This window comes from Apostichopus japonicus, chromosome 12 (assembly GCF_037975245.1).
Source record: "Apostichopus japonicus isolate 1M-3 chromosome 12, ASM3797524v1, whole genome shotgun sequence".
In the NCBI taxonomy this organism is placed as follows: domain Eukaryota; kingdom Metazoa; phylum Echinodermata; class Holothuroidea; order Aspidochirotida; family Stichopodidae; genus Apostichopus; species Apostichopus japonicus.
Window position 1 is genome coordinate 1,311,249 of NC_092572.1, and position 21,364 is coordinate 1,332,612.

Sequence of the window (21,364 nt, forward strand, 5' to 3'; positions counted from 1 at the left end):
TGATGATCATCGGTATCGTACCAGCAAATTTGTTGAGCATATTTGGGGACAGCGTTTATCATGTAATATATTATAAGACTAGTACAGTACATATTAGAACAAGATTTATTACTATCAGTTACCGACAGGTTACAATAAGCGCTGTTATTGTGACATACAAATTGAAACGAACTTGTAGCCCGACTACACGCCCAACCTTAAGCTATCAGGATTGTTAACATTTTTACATGAAGGCCTAGGTCCTGAGAAATGCTTACATTTATACTTGATCACTTACTTTATTTTTAAATTTTGGGTTAAAAATCTCTTTATGAGACCGGTGAACTGTTTATCTTCTAGCCGAACATTCTGGAACGTCAGCTCCTTCTCCACGTTTGGTAAATTACAGCTATCCAATGACGGTGGATAACCATCACTGAATGTCAATGTACTAACCGTTATCTGCATTAAAAATAAAAACATTATTGTTAAGAAATATTACTTTGACAAGTTTTTTCGTTCAAACGACCGTAGCGTTCTCCTACGTAAAGCTGATAAGTTTATGACTTGACCAAAAAGTACAGTGTACTCAGCGTTAATGCTCTGTGCCGTGACAATATGTAGATTGGTGTAATATTTTGTGACGTCTTCAACCAGGCGTACATATATTCTGAGTTTCACTTTCACTTTATTTGGGGAAGATGGACACAGGTAGATCGAGCAATTTCCGAAATTATCTTTTTCTCAATATGTTGAATGTGGTAATTGTATTTACTCTTTGCTTGAAATTGTGCTGATAAATTGAAATTGAAGTATTACTTTTCAACACGTCTCCTTATTCTGGACTTGTATTACTTCGAACTGAATTTTGCGATAGTAGCTGACTAATGAATTTTCTTACTGAACAATTCACTAAAGCTATACTGATATACTTACGTTTGCTCCCATGTACCTGGTACATAAATCTTTTACTAAGCTCATATTCTCTTCATCGTTGACATTCGTAAACAACAGGTCCTTTCCTTCAAAAATGTTTAGTATTTCTTTACTTTTCTCTTCATCCTCAGAACATTCAAATAATGTCCATAAGAGTTGGAAATGCTTAGTTTGACTCAAGTGTATCTTATTAGCATCAATATGTAAAAGACTTTCCATGAAACTCTTTAAGTCTGTCTGTGTTTGCAACCTATTTCGGTATTTCGGTATCAAACAATTTGATGCGAATGCACGAAACACCAGTGGACTTTTTGTAATAATATTATAATCCTTAAAATGTACACAATGATTCCTCCAAGATGATTCAATGAATTCCGGTAAGCTTGAATGTTGTTGACACAGTAGACGGCTCTCCTCACCGATATCTTTAGTTTCTTCGAATTCATTGCCGTTAAACGTTACCATTTGCTGCAATATTGTTTTTCTCTGTTCCTCGTCGAAACCATCCAATGTAACTTTCTTATACCGTCTATGAAATTGGTGGTTTTTAGTTGACGACACGTTACCCAGACTGTTAACTTCTTGAAGTTAATTAAATTATTAAGCATGCAATTGTCTGCATATAAATTGTTAGTTTTGCTTTGTGTGTCTCTTTCGGAATTGCCTTTTTCTAAATCCTTGACATCGCTGTTTTCCAAAGTCAAGTTAGTAAATCCATCAAGAAGCAATAGACACTCACGCTCTTGCAAAATACTGGAAAGAGCCCCAACTGATTTGAACTGTCCATCCATAGATTTCACCACCCTTTCTAAAATACAGGCTCTCTTACAAAAAGGTTTCAGTTTGATATATATCACGATTGCATTCTGCAGAATTTCCCCTTTGGCCCACAGTCTTGTCACGTGCTGAAATAAATACGTCTTGCCAAATCCAACTTTACCGGTAAATATTACAAAATCGTTGTTGTTGAAGAATGATTTCTTAAGTATATCGTCACTGGTTGCACACTGTACATCCTCCTCTGAAATCCTAATCACGCAATCACACACCGCGTAAGAGGAATTAACACCATAATTAAATTGCTTTAAATAGTACTTCTGCAAGGCGTCCTTCAATGTTTCTGTGCAAAGTAAGAAAAAACAGCACTGATTACGATTACGTAATTCTTATGAAGGCTGCTTCAATCATTATTTATGGAACTTATAAGGTAATATAATGTGTCAAATGTGTGTCAAATGTGCGTCAAATGTGGCTGATAATGATACAACTGCTTACTTCATTTTATTTTTTAATATTGGAGCAATGGAACTTCCTACTCGACATGCGATTTTAACCCGAGTTGATTGGAGATTGTTGTTCATCATTAATTGAAGCATATAAGAACATTAAATTTACAAAAGCGGTTCGTCAAATTGATATATCTGACAAAAATCTTCATGTCATGCGACAAACATATGTACATCAGTTCTTTAGTCATTATAAAACGTATTTTTTGCATTTTCTAGTAGATATCATTACAACAACCTACGTTCCGTTACCTTTCCGTTTGCAAGATGTTGTGTAACTTCTAGTCAGGCAAATACTTATGACAGTACAGATAATCGCTGTTGCAAAAATTATCACCCAGATGAAAATGCATGGAGTGAGATCGAGTTTGAAGCATACTTTCTTCGAAACATTCAACGGTTTCTCGGTAGACATGTCATGACACCTTTCTAATTGAAAGAACAAATCAAGAAAACACTATTTTGAATAATTTTTTAAACATATTCAACAATATATCTGACACTATTAATCCATGTATGTTTTTAGTAACCTCACAAGCATTTGTAAATATAACTTAAAGAATCAGGTAGGTTAATGACAGTTCTTCTTTAACATGGTTGTCCATTAAACTCTCATCCATTGTATAATGTTTACTCCAAAAGAATAACAACTTAATGATCGTCCCCCTCAGCTTTTATAGGCATTTTAATCTTTGCTGCGTTGTTACAATTCTACCATCATGCGCTTGCTTAACATAATTACTAAGAACCTTAGGAAACTGACGTGGCTATATCAGTAAGTAATAAGTGTTTAAAAGCTCATTTTAACACTAACTTACGTTAACCATTTCCGAGTTAACCTACACGAATTTTAAGAGGGAAGTTGTCACAGACATAACTTGCAATGCATATTTTCACAACTAGGGCAAACTGTGAACTATTCTTAAAACATAAGGAAAGCTCTAAAACATGTGTATCTGTGAGTGGAGATGAGCGTAACTGTTCGTAGAGATCTTTCCATACAATTTGCTTAATTCCATTGTTTAAACAGGAAGAAGTCTACTAAAACGAATTAATGCATTCGTTGATATTTGTTAATGACTTACAATAGAAACATTCTAATTGTTACTTTCAGCCTCACTGAAAGCATACCTGAATTTACTTCAACTTTTGAAGTTGATGTCAGATTCAACAGCCACCCGTCGCTATAAATATAGCAATTGAAAACTGTTGTTTCTCCACATGGCATTTTGTAGACGATTATAGTTGACACAGTCCATGTATCTCTAGTATGATTCGTTAGTTCAGAATGCGACTCGTTCTTTGTGACATTAGCGACTCCTTCATATGTCCAGTACATGACAGGTTGTGGACGAACTCCCTCAATAAAACAAGTCAAGTTAGCATATTCGTTCTCCGGCTGTATCACTTCACATTTACCACACTCGGCACAAGCTGGGATGCTAGGACAAAGCTGTGTCGGTGTATCTTGAGAAATAGTAAGAAACAATACTGAGGCTATTCGTTTACTAACAAGTCTGTTATTGTTTCAGTGAAACCGTCGTCTGCTCCATCTATAACTTTGATGTATTCACATGATTCTATGAGTAATGATGGAAGAGTCATCTTAAAATAGAAAAGTTCAATGTTGTTTCATTGTTGTTTCTTTTATTTAACTTCTTAATACCCGCAGGCTCTCTAGTGGATAAGCAGTTTGCTAATAGTTTTATTTTATTTTTATTCTTAATACCTAAAATAAAAAAATGTCATCAAGAAAGTATCACCTGACTTGACGCTCTTCTCTCTGAGGTAACTGTTGTAAGCGATACCGTGATTGACAACACTAACTTACCCTGACCTATGCTACCCTAGTACAAGTAACATAGTAAGATTTGCAAGCGTCTGTTGTTCAAACATACAAGCTAGTATATAGGCCAATAACATAATGTTTCTTACGATACTGTATTATGATAAATTGTGATATGCGTACTTGTAATAATCACTGATATATCCCGTGTCCAGAAAGAGTCATTGGTAAAGAACGCAACAAATGTATAGGTAGCTTCATGCTCCAGCTGTGCATTCTTTATCTTCATATCACCAGTCGGAGTAATATCATAATGTCCATCATTGTACTTAGACCCGCCCACTTTACCGTTTACTAAATTAAGAATTGGATCGGTCTCTGACGTTGAGCCCATATACCAATAGTATTGGTTGATTTCAGCAAGAGCATCACATCGTATCGTGTTAGTACCTATTCTTTCGATAAATTGACTTGAAGGACATGTATCGGAAAACCCTGTACTGAAGAAGAAAGCTTTATAATATTTGTTACTGTGGGGTCTGCCGGTGACTGTGAAATACGTAGTAACAATACGTTATCAGCAATTTCATGTAGCTTTATATTTTATTCTCTTCAAGACGTTGGCAAAAAAAAACCATATTTCTCTATTCCAAAGAGACTGTTTCTACAAACAACTACTGTCAAGTAATATTGACCTTCTAAAGGTGCATGGCGTCAAATACAGAATGAATACCATTTATACATATGATAAACAAAGATAGATACCTCCGACAAGAACGCTGGAATAAATTACCATGACCCAAAGCATCTCCATCTTGTTAGAATTCATACAAAACTTTTTTTTTTGCAAAAGACAAAATATACAACCATAATAGATTATAAAATGTGTATTGCAGTACGTGCAAAAATATTCCCACGCAACCTTAAACTTACTCGCAACATAGGACATTGGGTTATTACGCTAATTTTCATAGAACCTCTTTCCTAAATTTGCTATTTCCATGAATAATATCTGCTACGGTAATAATTAAGACAATGGATATTGTACCTAAAATATGATGGTAGAATTAATCTAAATTTGAATTCTGATATATAACACACTAGTAATGAAACTTTTAATGATGATGTTTGTTGATTGTCTCTCGTGATAGCTAATGCTCCAAAGCATGACGTGTAGAACAGGGACGTAGCCAGGGGGGGGGGTGTGGGCATGGGAGCAACTGCTCCCCCCTTTCAGTGTCGAAAAAAAGTTTTTTTTTGTTGCATGGTATTTTGTCAGTGCTGTTTTGATCTTGAATACTCGTCAGCTTCGTTAACTCGATTATAACCAAAGTAACATTCAGGCCTGTTGATTCAGCTACTTTGTTTGGCAGATGCTATTAGCTAAATTTAGCCTATGCCCTATTACCATCCTACAGTTGGCCACTGCGTAATAAAATACATACAGCCTACCTAATCGATGAAGTGTCACGACCTTATGCACAACGACGACGACAACGTGCGCTCTCAACCTTTTTATGATTCGTCATTAGTTGTAGCACGAACAGCATGTTAAAAAAACTAAGCTAGCAATCGTACGCGCTACGCGCTTCTTATAAATCATTGTTACACTGCTAAATATGAAAGTTTATTTTGTCCAATATTTTTTAAGGTCGTCAAATGTATTAAATTTCTGACATTGGACAACAAACAATAATCATCCTACTGGAAAAATTGTAAAAGAGCAATATGTTTGTCTTTCTGATATAATATGTAAACGAACATGTACAAATATAATTCAAACCGGAAATAGAATCTGCTGATAATATGATATCATATGATAATGATGAAACTGGCGAAACATTGCACCAGATCGCATCTAAGGACATTCAATTGTTCGAAACATGCTCCCCTTAGACCCTCCCCATGTCAATCGCAAAATCCCCCCCCCCCCCTTGCAAATTCCTGGCTTCGTCGCTTGTGTAGAAAACAATCACTGGTACACTGGACCAAAATAAGTGTCCACTTCCGTACAACTATATGGGAAAGGAGATCATCGAAAACAGAAAATACAAGAAACTGCTAGCAAACTAAGAGGGAAGACAAAATGTTAGCAAACTACATATATACTGCAAGGATGGCTTAAAAGTATAACAATGGTAGGTAATCAGTATTGAGGTGAAAAGGATGGACATGGGATTAGAAAGGAATGTGCAAGTAAATGGTGCCAATGCGTTGAGTCCACAGGCTGTCTTTGCCGAGGCGAACTGTATCGCGGGATACATTACTTCTTGTCTGGGACGGACCAACATACTTATTGAAGTTAACGTTTTGTTAAGGTATGTACTGAAATGAAAACAAATGATTTATTACGCCACGTTTGGTTAAGCCCATTATCCTTTTGTTACCTCTTGTCAAACCTATTATAACTTGTTACAAAGAAACGGCTGATTTAACATGCATACTCTCAACTGTTCACATTAAATTGGCGTACAACTGATAAATTCATTTAGGTTTCATATAGACCACCGTTTTAGCAATAGTGTACCTGAATTATGCAAGATATACGATTTCTGCAAGATACGTGTGTGTTAGATTAAATTTCAATGTTCTTCGAACAGCGACCCAGTATTGCAGTGCGTCGCAATCAGCGTAATTGTTTGAACATTGAAATGCCTGTATGATTCCAAGCAAGGAGAGGGTTTAATTTCCATTTGCCTGCAATGAAATATTCTCAGGTGGTTTATTTTTAACTCTCTTCACATTCATCTAATGCAATTATATTTGATGTACGTCTTGCGATTTTGTCTTCAATATTCCAACAATCATTTAAGGTGCTTTATCTTATAGGCAAACATTTAAACCTTTTCCTTTTTTAGAGTATGGTTTGCGATTAAGTGATCCTCGCGTAAAATTTCAGTCAGTCTGACAGTCGCATGAATACTTACAAATTTTAACCTCTTATTTAAATAAGTTGGGTGACTTTTATTTATCGCAAACGTAACCTAAGTTAACATATTTAAAATAATGTCCAACCTGGCCTCTTTAGTTCTGATTCAAAGGACTTTTCGTAATTTGGCAAAACTTTGGCGTAACCTCATCACACCAACAATTCCCTAGGTGTATTATGCAAAGATTTGTGTTATTCCAGTAATGGAGGAACTTGTAAACATAATATGGTGATGCCATATGGACAATATGTTACAAGGAGCAACAACCGGCAGATTGCAAAGTTCAAGTGGATTGATAAACAACTGTTTTGCCTTATCGTTAAACGGGATTGCAAGTGCAGGTCAAAACAATTACCCAGGACTGATCTAGATGTTACACCGAGTTATCAATGCCAAACATGAAGGAACTATTATTTCTTTCAAGATGTACTGATGGCACTAGATTACGTATTAATACTTATATGCACTTAAATAGGTAAAATACTGCATGGACTCTCCATCTCGCGCTTGTTATTAAAAATAAGAATCTCTTATAGAGCGTTTTCATACACTGAACGCGTTTTGTTTAACTTGGCCGATCGCTCCTGATCGGCGCTCCTGATAGAAATATAGCAGTTGACCCTGGTGGAAATTCCAGTTGAAATTTTGAACTGGGTTCAACTGGAATTTTCTATACGGAAATTGGCCCAAATGTGAACTAGGTTGAACTGGGTGAACTGGGGTTCCCAACTGATTCAACTATGTTTTACTGGGTCCAACTGGTACAGCTATGTTTTACTGGGTCCAACTGGTTCAAGTTCAGCTATGTTTTACTGGGTCCAACTGGTTCAACTATTTTTACTGGGTCCAACTGGTTCAACTATGTTTTACTGGGTCCAACTGGTTCAACTATGTTTTACTGGGTCCAACTGGCTCAACTATGTTTTACTGGGTCAACTATGTTTTACTGGGTCAACTATGTTTTACTGGGTCAACTATGTTTTACTGGGTTCAACTGGGTCAACTATGTTTTGCTGGGTTCAACTGGGTCAACTATGTTTTACTTTTTATATGTTTAAATAGTTTTAATAATATAAAGATACTGCTAGATCACAAGGAGGGAACTTAGCCGCGGCAATAATTTAAAATTGTTGACAAAATCAGTTACAAATGCGATTATTCTGCGAAGCTTCTGTTGGCGTATGTGGTTTGCGGATTCGGAATTGATAAATTTAGCGCTGACGCAAGGGACAAATGTCAAATTTCAAATTAAGTTGGATCATACTATTTTGCACTAGGAAGGCATTTTGCCTACCAATTGTTCAAATCGTCGAAAAAAGTATAACATAATTTTTTTTTTCAAATTTATTTAATAGGAAATATTTCATATTTTTAATCATTGCTGTAAAAAAATGTAATCGTTTAATCATAACTGTGATAAATATGACAAAGATTTATTTTACACCCCTCATAAGTTGGCTAATTTAGCATTTTCAATATATTACGATTACTGCTTACGAACTTACATTATAATATTCTCGATAATTACGCCTAAAATAAAAGCAGTCAACATAGTCCAAACCCAGTTGGGCCAGTGTGAAACCTAGTTCAACCCCTACAGGGCAAGTTCACCAGTAAACATAGTTCAAACCCAGTCGAGCTTGTGCAAACCAGTGAAACCTAGTTAAAACCCAGCTGGGTCTGTTCAAAAGCCAATAATCCAAACCCAGTTGGGCCAGTGCAAAACCAGTTGAAACCTAGTTCAACCCCAACAGGGCAAGTTCACCAGTCAACATAGTTCAAACCCATTAGGGCTATTGCAAAAACCAGTGAAACCTAGTTGAAGCCCAACTGGATCAGTTCAAACATAGTTCAAACTCAGTTGGGCCTGAACAAACCCAGTTGAACATTGTGTAAACACAGTTGAACCTAGCTCTTGTACAGCATAGCCCAGTTGGAACCCAGTAAGACCCAGTTAAACACAGTTAAAAACCAGTTTAACATAGTAGGCCCTAGTAGAACCTAGTTGATTTTTTAACTGGGTTCTACTGGAATTTCTACCAGGGAACTAGAACGTTCACATGTTAAGTTTTGTCAAAGTGTTTAGTATGATGTCTGAGGATAAAACTCAAGCTAAGGTCATTCTTAGGTCTTCATTAAATGTGTTTAGACATGAGAGAGGGTATCGTGGATTGTCCTCTTTCTGCTTTATGTGTTGGTTTATAATCCTGAAGATCCCAAATACATATTACGTCACGTAATCAAAGTACAATACAATTCGTGAAAACATGGGACCAAAGTGATATGATATTGGAAGAAACCCTGCAGCATTCCTGCATATGGAGACATCAGCTTTTACAGTGAATATATTATTTTTTCTATAAAAGAAACTTATGCCACTCTGTAATGACGTTTACTGTAATGATGATGTTTTAACTGTTGTTATGTGTGATGTTATAAATGCGTTATCGCGTAATAACGTTACAATTGACCATTCTGTGACACTGAGTATGTGACACAGAGTGACATAGGTCAGAAACTTTTAAGGTGTTGTAGTCGATGCCTTTGCACATGTTGTTGATGTTTTTGCTTTACCCTAGTACACGTGTCCTATTAAGAAATATTTTTTATATCATTTCCAAACAACACGAAATAAGAAGTGAAATGCATCATGTAATGACACGTCTGTGAAAGAAACTAACACAAGGTTGTCCATTCCACTTCCAGGCACACATCAACTCAAAGATCTGCTTCACAGAAAAAAATAAAAAAAACGTAAAGGATACTAATAAAATCGAATATTTGTCAGTATAGCGTAAAAGGAAGCAATTTATACTAAGAAAATCTGTCTAGCTCTGTGTTCAGGTAATTCAAGTATGATATTGAGTGGAGTCAAATGTGTGGTAATGGGGGGGGGGGTACCTAAAGCTCCCTTTGGCTGATTGATCCAGATCCAGATACAAAGGAAGTATTTCATAAAGGTGGAACTGTACTTCGGCCATTGTAGTCGACTCCTATGTAGATGTGTTTCGAGTGCACTCTTAGAATTAATAACATTTAAACGAGCATTCAAGTAACTCACGTAGCTATAAACCCAATATTTTCCTAATAAATGAAAATTAACTCCCACATGTACCCGATTGCTTTAATTATTGAAATGAATATTTATGGACGGGCAACATGTGGATGAAGTGTTTTATAATATATGGGGTGCTGTGGTGGGATTATTGACGCCAACCACCATGTATAGGTATCTTAAGAATGTATCTACTTATGAGTCTCCTTAAGTATGAAGGCTTCTCACCGGAAGCAAATGACGTCAAATGGTGCATTCTGAATCATACTTAGACTCTAAGTTACGACTACCTTTCGTTAATTACTTGTTACTCAATTACAAAAAACAAATCTCAGATGTACGTTTGGATTCTGAAAATCATGTTCCAATTTTCCCTACATGATGTAATACATACACTGATTATCAAAATGGTATAATTTATTTACAATGATCTTAATCAACCTTTTGTTAATTACCTGTTACTTAATTTTGAAAAAAAATTCCCAGATGAAGGTTTGGATTCTGAAAATCATGTTTAAGTATTCCCTACATGATGTTATACATACACTGAATATCCAAATAGTATAACGTATTTACAATGATTTTAATTTACCTTTAATTAATTACCTGTTACCTAATAAAACAAAATCTCAGTTGTAGGTTTGGATTCTGAAAATCCTGCTCAAATGTTCCCTACATGATATAATACATACACTGATCCTCAAAATGGTATAACTTATTTACAATGATCTTAATCTACCTGTTGTTAATTACCTGATACTTTTTTTTCTTTTTTTTATTTCAGATTACAATTGGATTCTGAAAATCACGTTCATGCATCCCTACATGATATACGACACGATACATGATACATGATATATGATTACATACACTGATTATCAAAACGGTATCACTTATTTGTAAAGATTTATTTTAATCGGTAAATAAGAAGAGAGGCAGAGACGCCGATGCCAGTTGAGACCGTCATTCATCAAACGTGATGGATTAATTTGTAGATGTATTTCTTTAAATCTAACTGGATACTAGAATAACGTTGTGTAAGGTGACTACATCAACCTCAAACGATGTGCGAAGTGGCATTTTACAATATGCTAGGTGTATTTTTACGCAAACTCATAAGCTAATTGTAATGAGCGTTATTTTTATTTGGCTACACGGTTTCTAAGCATGCTTGTGCGTCGGGATCATGTTCAAGCATCCTCAGTCACTGAGTAGACTCCACAAGTTTCGGCTGTTGTCATCTCTCCTCTGAATTGCTCCACCTAGTTTTTCCCGAATAATAGTTATACGTTTCCTTCCTCATAACACGCTGCAGATAATATAAAGCAATATTGCCCTCATTAATTAATCATTACATCATTATAATTTTAACGTATTTAGACAGACAGGAATAGTGGCGAAATGGAACTTCGTGCCCACTGACTTGTATAAGATACCTTGACGACCAATCATGCATACTTTGCCAATATATTAGGGATTGATTTGAGTGATAATATGATAATATGACTCACTTCACACGTTATAGAAAATATATGAATATATATATATATATATATATATATATATATATATATATATATATATATATATATATATATATATATATATATATATATATATATATAATTAATATGAGGCCATTGCTCAGAATATAATGAGGACTTACTTATCTTAAAAGATTTCCCTTCAAATGGTCGAAAAATGTTGATATAATCAGACTTTTGTAGTTTGACATTTTCGAAGATCAGGTCTGTTTCTATGTCCGGCAAAGTTTTATATATTGATGGCGGAAAATCACCACGGAAAGTCAATTTGCCCAGAATAACCTTTGCAATAAAAGCAAAAATGTAAGAAACACATCAAAATCTTTGCAAAGGCAAAGTAATACTGTTACATGTAGGCAATGTATGGTGTTACAGATCCCATCCCAGTATTTGTGGATATATAGGTTTTCATATATGCATTCAATGCCTCGCGGGTACAACGCCTAATATATTTTATCTGTTTTAAATGGTAAGTTTGTTAAACACTCGCTTGACCTCTTACTGTTAACCCAATGGTGCACTATAAATATGATACCCATGCACACATCCACCAAGTTAAAATCAATCGTTCTAAGGTTTTGAACTCGTGACACCCGTTTTGGGGAATGATGTTGGAATAATTTTAGAGCCAAAATTAGAAGAATTTGTTCGAAAGAGTACAATCTCTCACCAAAATCACAGTACTTGTATAGATGAGATAAATTTGACTGTTAACAATATCGAAAGTGTTATGATACTTTGAAATCATAACTAAACACGGATATAAAAAAGGTTTCATCGGAGGAGCACAATCCCAACACTTCCCTTCAGCATCGAGACAGCCTGATCCAAGGATTATACCTCCCTAAACTCGCAACAAGGCTACTGGACCTAAAGTGGTTTGGTGGATTTCAACAGTACCTATGTATTATTTATGTAGTAACATAAGTTGGTAGTTAACTACAAAGGCAGTGGAATTATTTCTAATTTATTTTTATGAAACGGGTAACAACTTTACTAGCAAACATGTTGAGGTTGAGAACAATATACACAAAATATGGAATACTTACACCAGACCTTTTGCAGGAGGTACACACATCTTTCACCAGGTCTTCACTGTAGCCAGGTGCTTCTCTGTCAAATACTACGTCCTTTCTTTCGAATTTTCGACACCAATTGTCTATGTTCCAGTATTTCCATAGCTTCCAAAAGACGTACACGTTATCAGTTAGAGAAAAGTTTAAACTGATATTTTGATAACAATATTCTTTTGTAAATGATCCTTGAAACAGCAAAAATAAGATTTGAGTCAACAGGGGCGATTTTTTGACATTGCTATCAATTTGAAAGATATTTTTCCAAATTGCCTCCATGGATTCAGTTGGATTTTTTTCCCCGCCAAGATCCTGGATTCTAGACGGGTCAATATCGGTAATGGTGTTTTTCTAGTGGGTATTTCTTTGGGAATCAGTAAAACCGTTCAAATTAACTGACGTATATTCTGTTTTAAATAATGATATACTGCTTTTGTTTAGACGAACCGTTGCCCAGACTTTCAATCTTGGGAAACTATTTAATTCGTTATTCAGGAGATTTCCTACAGTTAGTGTGTTGTTTCTTGATGTTTTAGTTGCAGAATCGTTTTCCAACTTTAAATGGGAAAGTCCATCAAGAAGCACGAGGGTATCCCTCTGTCGCAGGGCACAGGACAAAGCTTCTACAGACTGAATTTGCCCATTCGTAGCTTTTACTACTTCCTCCAAAATACAGCTGTTTCTAGATAAACCGTGAAGCTTGATATATATTAGGATAACATCATTCAGAATGATCTTCGTCGCCCACTGCTGTAGTACGTATTGCAATAAGTACGTTTTACCAAATCCTTCTTCACCAATAATGAGAACACGTTCATTGTTATCGAAGAATTTTTCGTGAAGTATTTCGTCGCTGGTAGACTTTCGTTCTTCTTCCTGCACACGTGTTATCACGCAGTCACATGTTGTGTATAAGGATTGCTTTCCTTCTTTGCGGTAAGGTTTCTTCAAAACTTCTTCTACTGTCTCTACACTTTCCGTCACTGCTGTATTTTCTCTCACTGCTGTATTTTCCGTCACTGTTGTATTTATCGTCCCTAATGTAATTTCTGTCACTGATGAACTTTCCGTCATTGCTGTATATTCTGTCACTGATGTATTTTCCGTCAATGTTGTATTTTCTATTACTGCTGTATTTTCTGTCCCTACTGGTAGAATGCTCGATACTGATAATACTTAAGATGAATATAAGATAATATATAATATCATTAATTATATATGTATATATATATATATATATATACATATATATATATATATATATATATATATATATTTATATAGATATACATCATTTTCACTTGATTCGCGATATTTTGAATAAAATGACGCTATTGTTCATAATAAAATGTTAATAGTGTATAATAATCTTAAAAGATTTCCCTTCAAATGGTCGAAATATTTTGTTATAATCTTGCTTTGATAGTTTGACACTTTCAATGATCAGGTCTGTTTTTATGTCCGGCTTATATATATATATATATATATATATATATATATATATATATATAAATATATATATATATATATATATATCCCTCAAGAGATCATAGAAATCAGCTTACTTTTGTTGTAAGCTTCGTCAAGACACATTACAAGCAGCATTCCCAAAAAAACACCGAACAATAAAACGTCTACCAACAGCAATATCACATCGGTGTCGCTCCAATGTTGAATAGAGAATTTCGGCCATAGCTTCGTTGATGTACCATGTGATTGACCTTATAAACAAGCATAAAGTTTTGGAAAAAATCTTCTGTACCGCAGCAAATAATATGTGGTGAAATATATTTCGTTTGTGTTTAAAAATACTTGTCAATCACGACGCTTGAGTACTTTGATGTTCCGTTTTATTTGTTGAAAAATGCACATCTATAGCAATTCAAAAGTAAAGGGTATCTTCCTGTGTGATTTATTTATAAACAATAATTTAAATCCAAAGAAATTGGTATAAAACAACAGAATAATAATAGGCTTATCACTGCAGGTGATCATTCTCTGACATTGAGTTATCATCACACATGTAGTATATTTCGCATTCCGCCGTCGAATTAACTACAAAATAACACAGCAAGATGTTGAATTCATTTGTAATGATAGGTGATATGAGTATGGTCAAATTCAAATCTTGAGGTAAATCAATTACATTTAGAGAGAAATCGTCAAGTTGCTATGTCGATATTTCAAGAGAAGTTGCTGAATTGTAGAGACAACTTTTCCAATTATATATATTGTTATGTAACCCACTTATTCATCTACCCTATTTCGTAATATAAGTTACCATTCAAGTCTCCGAGTCTTCCGATTGTTACGATCCCAGATGCGCTCACGCATTCTATATAACTGGAACTCGCCAACAAAGTGTTTCTGCGGACTTCATGAATATTCATAACTTACTGGAACATTCCTTTACACTCCGGGGATAAAAGCCACAGACGCCCGATTGAGCGCGCTCTCCGTTTTCTCCGTTCGTTCCGTTCAGAGGTTGCCACACCTCTGATGGTTCCTTGGCATCGATTACTGTGCCCATTTTAAACACAGTATATATTTAACTCTATACTTTTGTCGGAACTCCGACCTACTCACTCTAATGGATTCACGTCGCTCTATCTGAACTTTATCTACATCCAGCCGAACTACTTCTAAAGCAAACCTGGACACTATCCGCCTAGCACTATAAGGTAACTCAAGAAATAAGCAGAAACTCTCCCCCCGGTTCTCCAAGTCCAGAAAGACGTTAATTGAATTAAGAATCTATAGTTATGTATTATGTTCATATTTATACTTTGTTCTGCCATGTAAATAGCTTATTAAATGCTTTAAACTTACTTTCATCCTCGTGTTCTCCTTTTTATGTCACGTGATCTGTTCTCCACATTAAGTCTGAGAACGGTCACGTAACAAAATTGGGGGCCTATCCGGGAAGTTGAATTAGACGAACTTCCTTAATTCAGACATCCATTATGTCTTTCGATTTGAAAAAGTTTATCGATAAGCCATCTATTGATGAGCTAAATTCCCTTACGAAATCTGACATTATTCAGATTGCGAAACATTATCAAGTTGACTTCAAAACGAACATGAGAAAGGATGAAATTAAGAAGTTAGTAGCAGAACATTTGGTTGATGAAAATGAATTAGAGGAATCGGAACTTGGGGATTTGTCCTATGTGAGCTTCAATGAGGGTGCAAGCACGTTAGAATTGAGAAAATTAGAGCTACAAGCCCAAAAAGAGATTAAATTGATGGAAATTGAAATGGAGAAAGAAATCAGATTGAAGGAATTAGATTTAAAATCATCGGCTGCAGACCCTGGCTCACCCATTTCCCTGGTTTCTGGTTTACACATTAGTAAATATTTGTCTCTAATTCCTAAGTTTAAAGAAGTTGATGTAGACAATTTCTTTTGTCATTTTGAGAAATTGGCGCATACGTTGTTATGGCCAAAAGATAAATGGGTATTGTTGATTCAAAGTTCTTTTGTTGGCAAGGCACAAGAAATTTATTCTGCATTATCTCTGGCAGATAGCCTTGATTATGATATTGTAAAAACAGCGGTTCTTAATGCTTATGAACTTGTACCTGAAGCGTATAGGCAAAAGTTTCGAAATTTCAAGAAACAACCAAATCAAAATTATGTTGAATTTGCTCGGGTGAAAGAAACTCATTTCAATCACTGGTGTTCTTCTAAAGAGGTTCAGGAATTCGAGGAACTGAGACAACTTATGCTGGTTGAAGAGTTCAAAAACTGTCTAAGTAACGAAATTAGAGTTCACCTTGATGAACGCCAAGTTGATTCTTTATCTAAAGCTGCTGTAATGGCAGACGATTATACCCTCACTCACCAATCTTTGAGAAATGTAACAAATAAGTCGCATCTTAATTATGTTAGGGCTAGTAATCCTTCCAAGTCGTATGATTCTGTTAACAAACGGCAATCATACCCAAGTCGCAGTAAAGACGACTATGTCAGCTCTAACAGGGTTGACCCTGGTGTACCTGTTTGTGGTTATTGTCGTAGTAAAGGTCACCTAATGGCAAATTGTTTCAAATTGGCTAGAAAGAGAGAACGGGAGAGGGAAATGTCACCAAATGCATTAGCAATTGTAGATAGATCACCCCATAAGCTTGTAACACCTGTGAGAACTGGCAAAATTACTAGGCGTACTAATGAAATCCAAGACGAATTTTTACCATTTGTCTCTGATGGTTTTGTATCTCTTAACGAGGATCTCCCGCCAGTGAAAATTAGGGTATTACGGGACACGGGTGCTGATCAATCTCTGCTATTGGAAGGCATATTGCCACTGTCTGAACAAACATCAGCTGGCGGAGATGTATTGCTTCAGGGGGTGGGGTGTATTTCTATTCCTGTGCCAGTTCATAACATCCATCTTCAATCAAACATTGTATCGGGTATGGTTATGGTGGGTGTTAGACCATATCTTCCTGCAAAAGGGGTGCAGTTTCTCTTAGGCAATGATTTGGCAGGTGGCAGAGTAATAGTCAATCCAATTGTCACTGACAAGCCGAGCACTTGTGATAACACAGAGCAGTTACAGAAAGAAATTCCTAATCTCTTCCCTGCATGTGCTGTGACTCGCGCTATGTCTCAAAAACTTCAAGAAGTTTCAAATTCGGATCATTCTTCCTTTTCAAACGAGACTAACTCCAAACATAGGGAGTCTCCTAAGAAATGTCCTCCAAAAGAGGCTTTCCATAATTCCCAAGCGGAATTTAATTTGGCTGATACCTTTTTGGGTCGCCTTTATAATGATCCCGACCCTCCTTTGGGTCCCCTAAGTTCGTTACCAAACGGTGTGAACCCAGAACAGTCAAACTCTGTTCCTTTTGAGGTGTTCTCTTCTGATTCCCTGTCAAGAGAACAACTCCTGTTAGAGCAGAAAAAAGATCCTGAACTAACCTTGCTGTGCGACAAGGCAATCACCGAGGACGAAGCAGAAAACGTCCCGGTTTGTTTTTACCTTAAAAAGGGTATATTAATGAGAAAGTGGAGACCACCAGATGTATCCGCATTTGATGAGTGGCGAGTTTATCACCAAGTGGTCGTTCCTAAAGTCTATAGGTCTGATGTATTAAGTTTGGCACATGAGACGCCTTTTTCTGGTCATCTTGGCGTTAACAAAACATACCATCGTATTTTGAATCACTTCTTGTGGCCAAATCTTAAGAAAGATGTTTCTTATTTCTGTAGAACATGTCATACATGTCAACTAGTGGGTAAACCGAATCAAACAATCCCACCAGCACCACTTAAACCAATTCCCGCTTTTGAAGAGCCTTTTAGTAGAGTGATCATAGATTGCGTCAGTCCTCTACCGAAAACTAAATCTGGTAACCAGTATATGCTTACTATAATGTGCGCATCGACAAGGTTCCCCGAAGCTATTCCTGTTAGGGATATTAAGGCTAAGACCGTGTGTAAGGTTTTGATTAAATTCTTTACTTTGGTTGGTTTACCAAAGTCTGTTCAATCCGATCAGGGTTCAAATTTTATGTCAAGAGTTTTCCAACAAGCTATGTATCAGTTGAATATTAGACAAGTTACATCTAGCGCTTATCATCCACAAAGCCAAGGTGCGTTGGAAAGATTCCACCAAACATTGAAGAGTATGATTAGGACATATTGTTTTGAAAATGTAAAAGGTTGGGATGAAGGTGTTCATTTCTTAATGTTTGCTGCCCGAGAGTCAATTCAAGAGTCATTAGGGTTTAGCCCGTTCGAGCTTGTGTTTGGTCACAGAGTTCGTGGTCCACTAAAAATGTTGAAAGAAAAGTGGATGTGCGAGACAGAAGACCTGAATATTCTTGATTATGTCTGTAAGTTCAAGTACAGACTTCACAGAGCATGTGAGATTGCCAGAGAAAACCAAAAGAGTGCTCAAAATAGCATGAAACTTAGATATGACAAACGTGCGGTAGATAGATCATTTTCACCTGGAAACAAAGTATTAGTGTTTTTGCCAGTTCCTAATTCACCATTGCATGCTCGATATTTTGGCCCTTATGTTATTCACAAAAAAGTGAGTGACACTGATTACATTGTTTTGACTCCGGACAGACGTAAATCCAAGAGATTGTGTCATATTAACATGCTTAAGAAATATTACGAGAGAAACTCTAAGGATAATAGTTTCAAGATTACGTCATCAATTGTTACTTCTGAAGTAGATTGTGAAGATGAGGTCGAAGGTCAAAATGCTTTTGATAAAATCAAGGCAATCTTAATGAGTTCCCCTGTTTTAAGAGCTCCAAATTTTTCTAAGCAGTTTACGTTAGCAACAGACGCAAGTGATTTTGGTGTAGGCGCTGTTCTCTTACAAATCGATGATCACGGTGTCGATCACCCAGTGTGTTATTTTTCTAAAAAGTTCAATTCACATCAAAAGAATTATTCCACCATTGAGAAGGAAACTTTATCTTTGTTGTTAGGACTTCAACATTTTGATGTTTACTTAGGCACTACTTCATTTCCAATTATCGTGCTAACCGATCATAATCCTTTAACGTTTTTGCAAAAGATGAGAAACAAGAATCAAAGATTGATTCGATGGAGCTTATTTTTGCAACAGTATAATTTATGTATTTAGCACATTAAAGGAAAAGAAAATGTCATTCCAGATGTATTGTCAAGAGCATAAAATGCATTCGAATATTTATCTTCTTCAATGTGTAATTCCTTAAAAAAGGATTGTATTAAAGCTTTGTTCTATGGACCAAACCTTTTCCCCAGGAGGGAGAGTGTTATGTAACCCACTTATTCATCTACCCTATTTCGTAATATAAGTTACCATTCAAGTCTCCGAGTCTTCCGATTGTTACGATCCCAGATGCGCTCACGCATTCTACATAACTGGAACTCGCCAACAAAGTGTTTCTGCGGACTTCATGAATATTCATAACTTACTGGAACATTCCTTTACACTCCGGGGATAAAAGCCACAGACGCCCGATTGAGCGCGCTCTCCGTTTTCTCCGTTCGTTCCGTTCAGAGGTTGCCACACCTCTGATGGTTCCTTGGCATCGATTACTGTGCCCATTTTAAACACAGTATATATTTAACTCTATACTTTTGTCGGAACTCCGACCTACTCACTCTAATGGATTCGCGTCGCTCTATCTGAACTTTATCTACATCCAGCCGAACTACTTCTAAAGCAAACCTGGACACTATCCGCCTAGCACTATAAGGTAACTCAAGAAATAAGCAGAAACTCTCCCCCCGGTTCTCCAAGTCCAGAGAGACGTTAATTGAATTAAGAATCTATAGTTATGTATTATGTTCATATTTATACTTTGTTCTGCCATGTAAATAGCTTATTAAATGCTTTAAACTTACTTTCATCCTCGTGTTCTCCTTTTTATGTCACGTGATCTGTTCTCCACATTAAGTCTGAGAACGGTCACGTAACAATATATATATATATATATATATATATATATATATTACGATTTTCATTTATATATATATATATATTCATTTGCCTTTGTCGTTTACCTCCATTGCATTAACATAAAGTCTGTTCAAAGTATCTCTTTCGAGATCCGGCTTTAGGAATCACGAATTATTTCGAGTTGGTTAGCATCATGTTTGATCTCTAGAGTAGGGCAAAATATGTCACCAAAAACAGAACTAGTATTGTTCGATACAGGTGACAAACGCCTACAGTGGAATTACGACCTTCCTTACCGGTTTCGAACCTCTGGACATACAATCAGCGTACATAGCCTAGTGGTTAGGGTGTCCGCGTACAGAGCGGAAGGCCCGTGGTTCGAATCCCGGTGGAGGCTGAAAGTTTTTTCACTGTTCTTGATTTTCCAACTCATTACGATTTTCATTTATATATATATATATATATATATATATATATATATATATATTTATATATATATATATATATATATATAAATATATAAATATATATATATATATATATATATATTTATACATTAAAAGGGAATGCCCACTATTACATTACAGGACATCAAGTTGCCGTCACATTTGCCGTCACATATTCACAAATACCACACACATACAAGGCACAATGAATGGGAGGCGTAACATTTAACTCGAAGTAAAGGAAATGAATGACTAATATTGTAATACTTTATAAGCAATTATAATTACCTTCGACGAAAAGACTGCTTAAAATAACTATGAGGAATAACATTTTTGTCTTGTTGTAATTCACGCAAATCTATTTTCTGGAAGAAAAAGGAAACAAAAATGTTCTTGTTTATATATTCTTAATTTCTTATTATCTGAATTTAAACGTCCGTAACTCGCAAGAGGCATCATGTTTTTAGCTTTTTTCGACGGCCGTTTCCACCTTTCTTTTCTGCTCATCTTTTCCTTACACTTTAAATACCTGAAACCACCAAAGCTTGGTATATTTAGTAGATTCTTATTTCGTCTGCTTATCCTATTTGAGTTAGTTTCCTTTAGATGAAACTAATGATCTTTATTTATTTATTTACATCTTCTAGGGTATATATTTAAACATTTCTTAGCTGGTTTAATTGTCCTTTTGCTGATAAAGATTAAAATAAATATCGAAGCTTCCAAAGATGATGTTGCACCCATTCTACGTTTTAGTTTTTAGTTGTTTATATTTATTTATGTAGTATAAAGCGTTCGTTAATACCAAGTTTGCTAGAAGACATACAAGCTAAGCTTTGGCAAACGTTTTATGCTGTGTTACAAAATAGTTATATTTTTACACCATTTAGGCCTACGTGTAGGCCGATAGGCTA

At 35.7% G+C, this 21,364-nt stretch overlaps 1 protein-coding gene across 1 annotated transcript; it reads right to left on the minus strand.

The window, feature by feature from the left end:
• Positions 1 to 283: 283 nt before the first annotated feature.
• On the minus strand, positions 284 to 14,318 carry LOC139977657 (uncharacterized). Its single transcript, XM_071987134.1, has 8 exons — positions 14,155 to 14,318; positions 12,566 to 13,764; positions 11,639 to 11,798; positions 4,171 to 4,482; positions 3,333 to 3,668; positions 2,454 to 2,630; positions 916 to 2,035; positions 284 to 441 (listed from the first exon to the last, which is right to left on the minus strand). Exons 2-7 carry the CDS (start codon positions 12,866 to 12,868, stop codon positions 1,374 to 1,376), a joined length of 1,950 nt encoding a protein of 649 aa, XP_071843235.1. The 5' UTR covers positions 12,869 to 13,764; positions 14,155 to 14,318; the 3' UTR covers positions 284 to 441; positions 916 to 1,373.
• Positions 14,319 to 21,364: the final 7,046 nt, after the last annotated feature.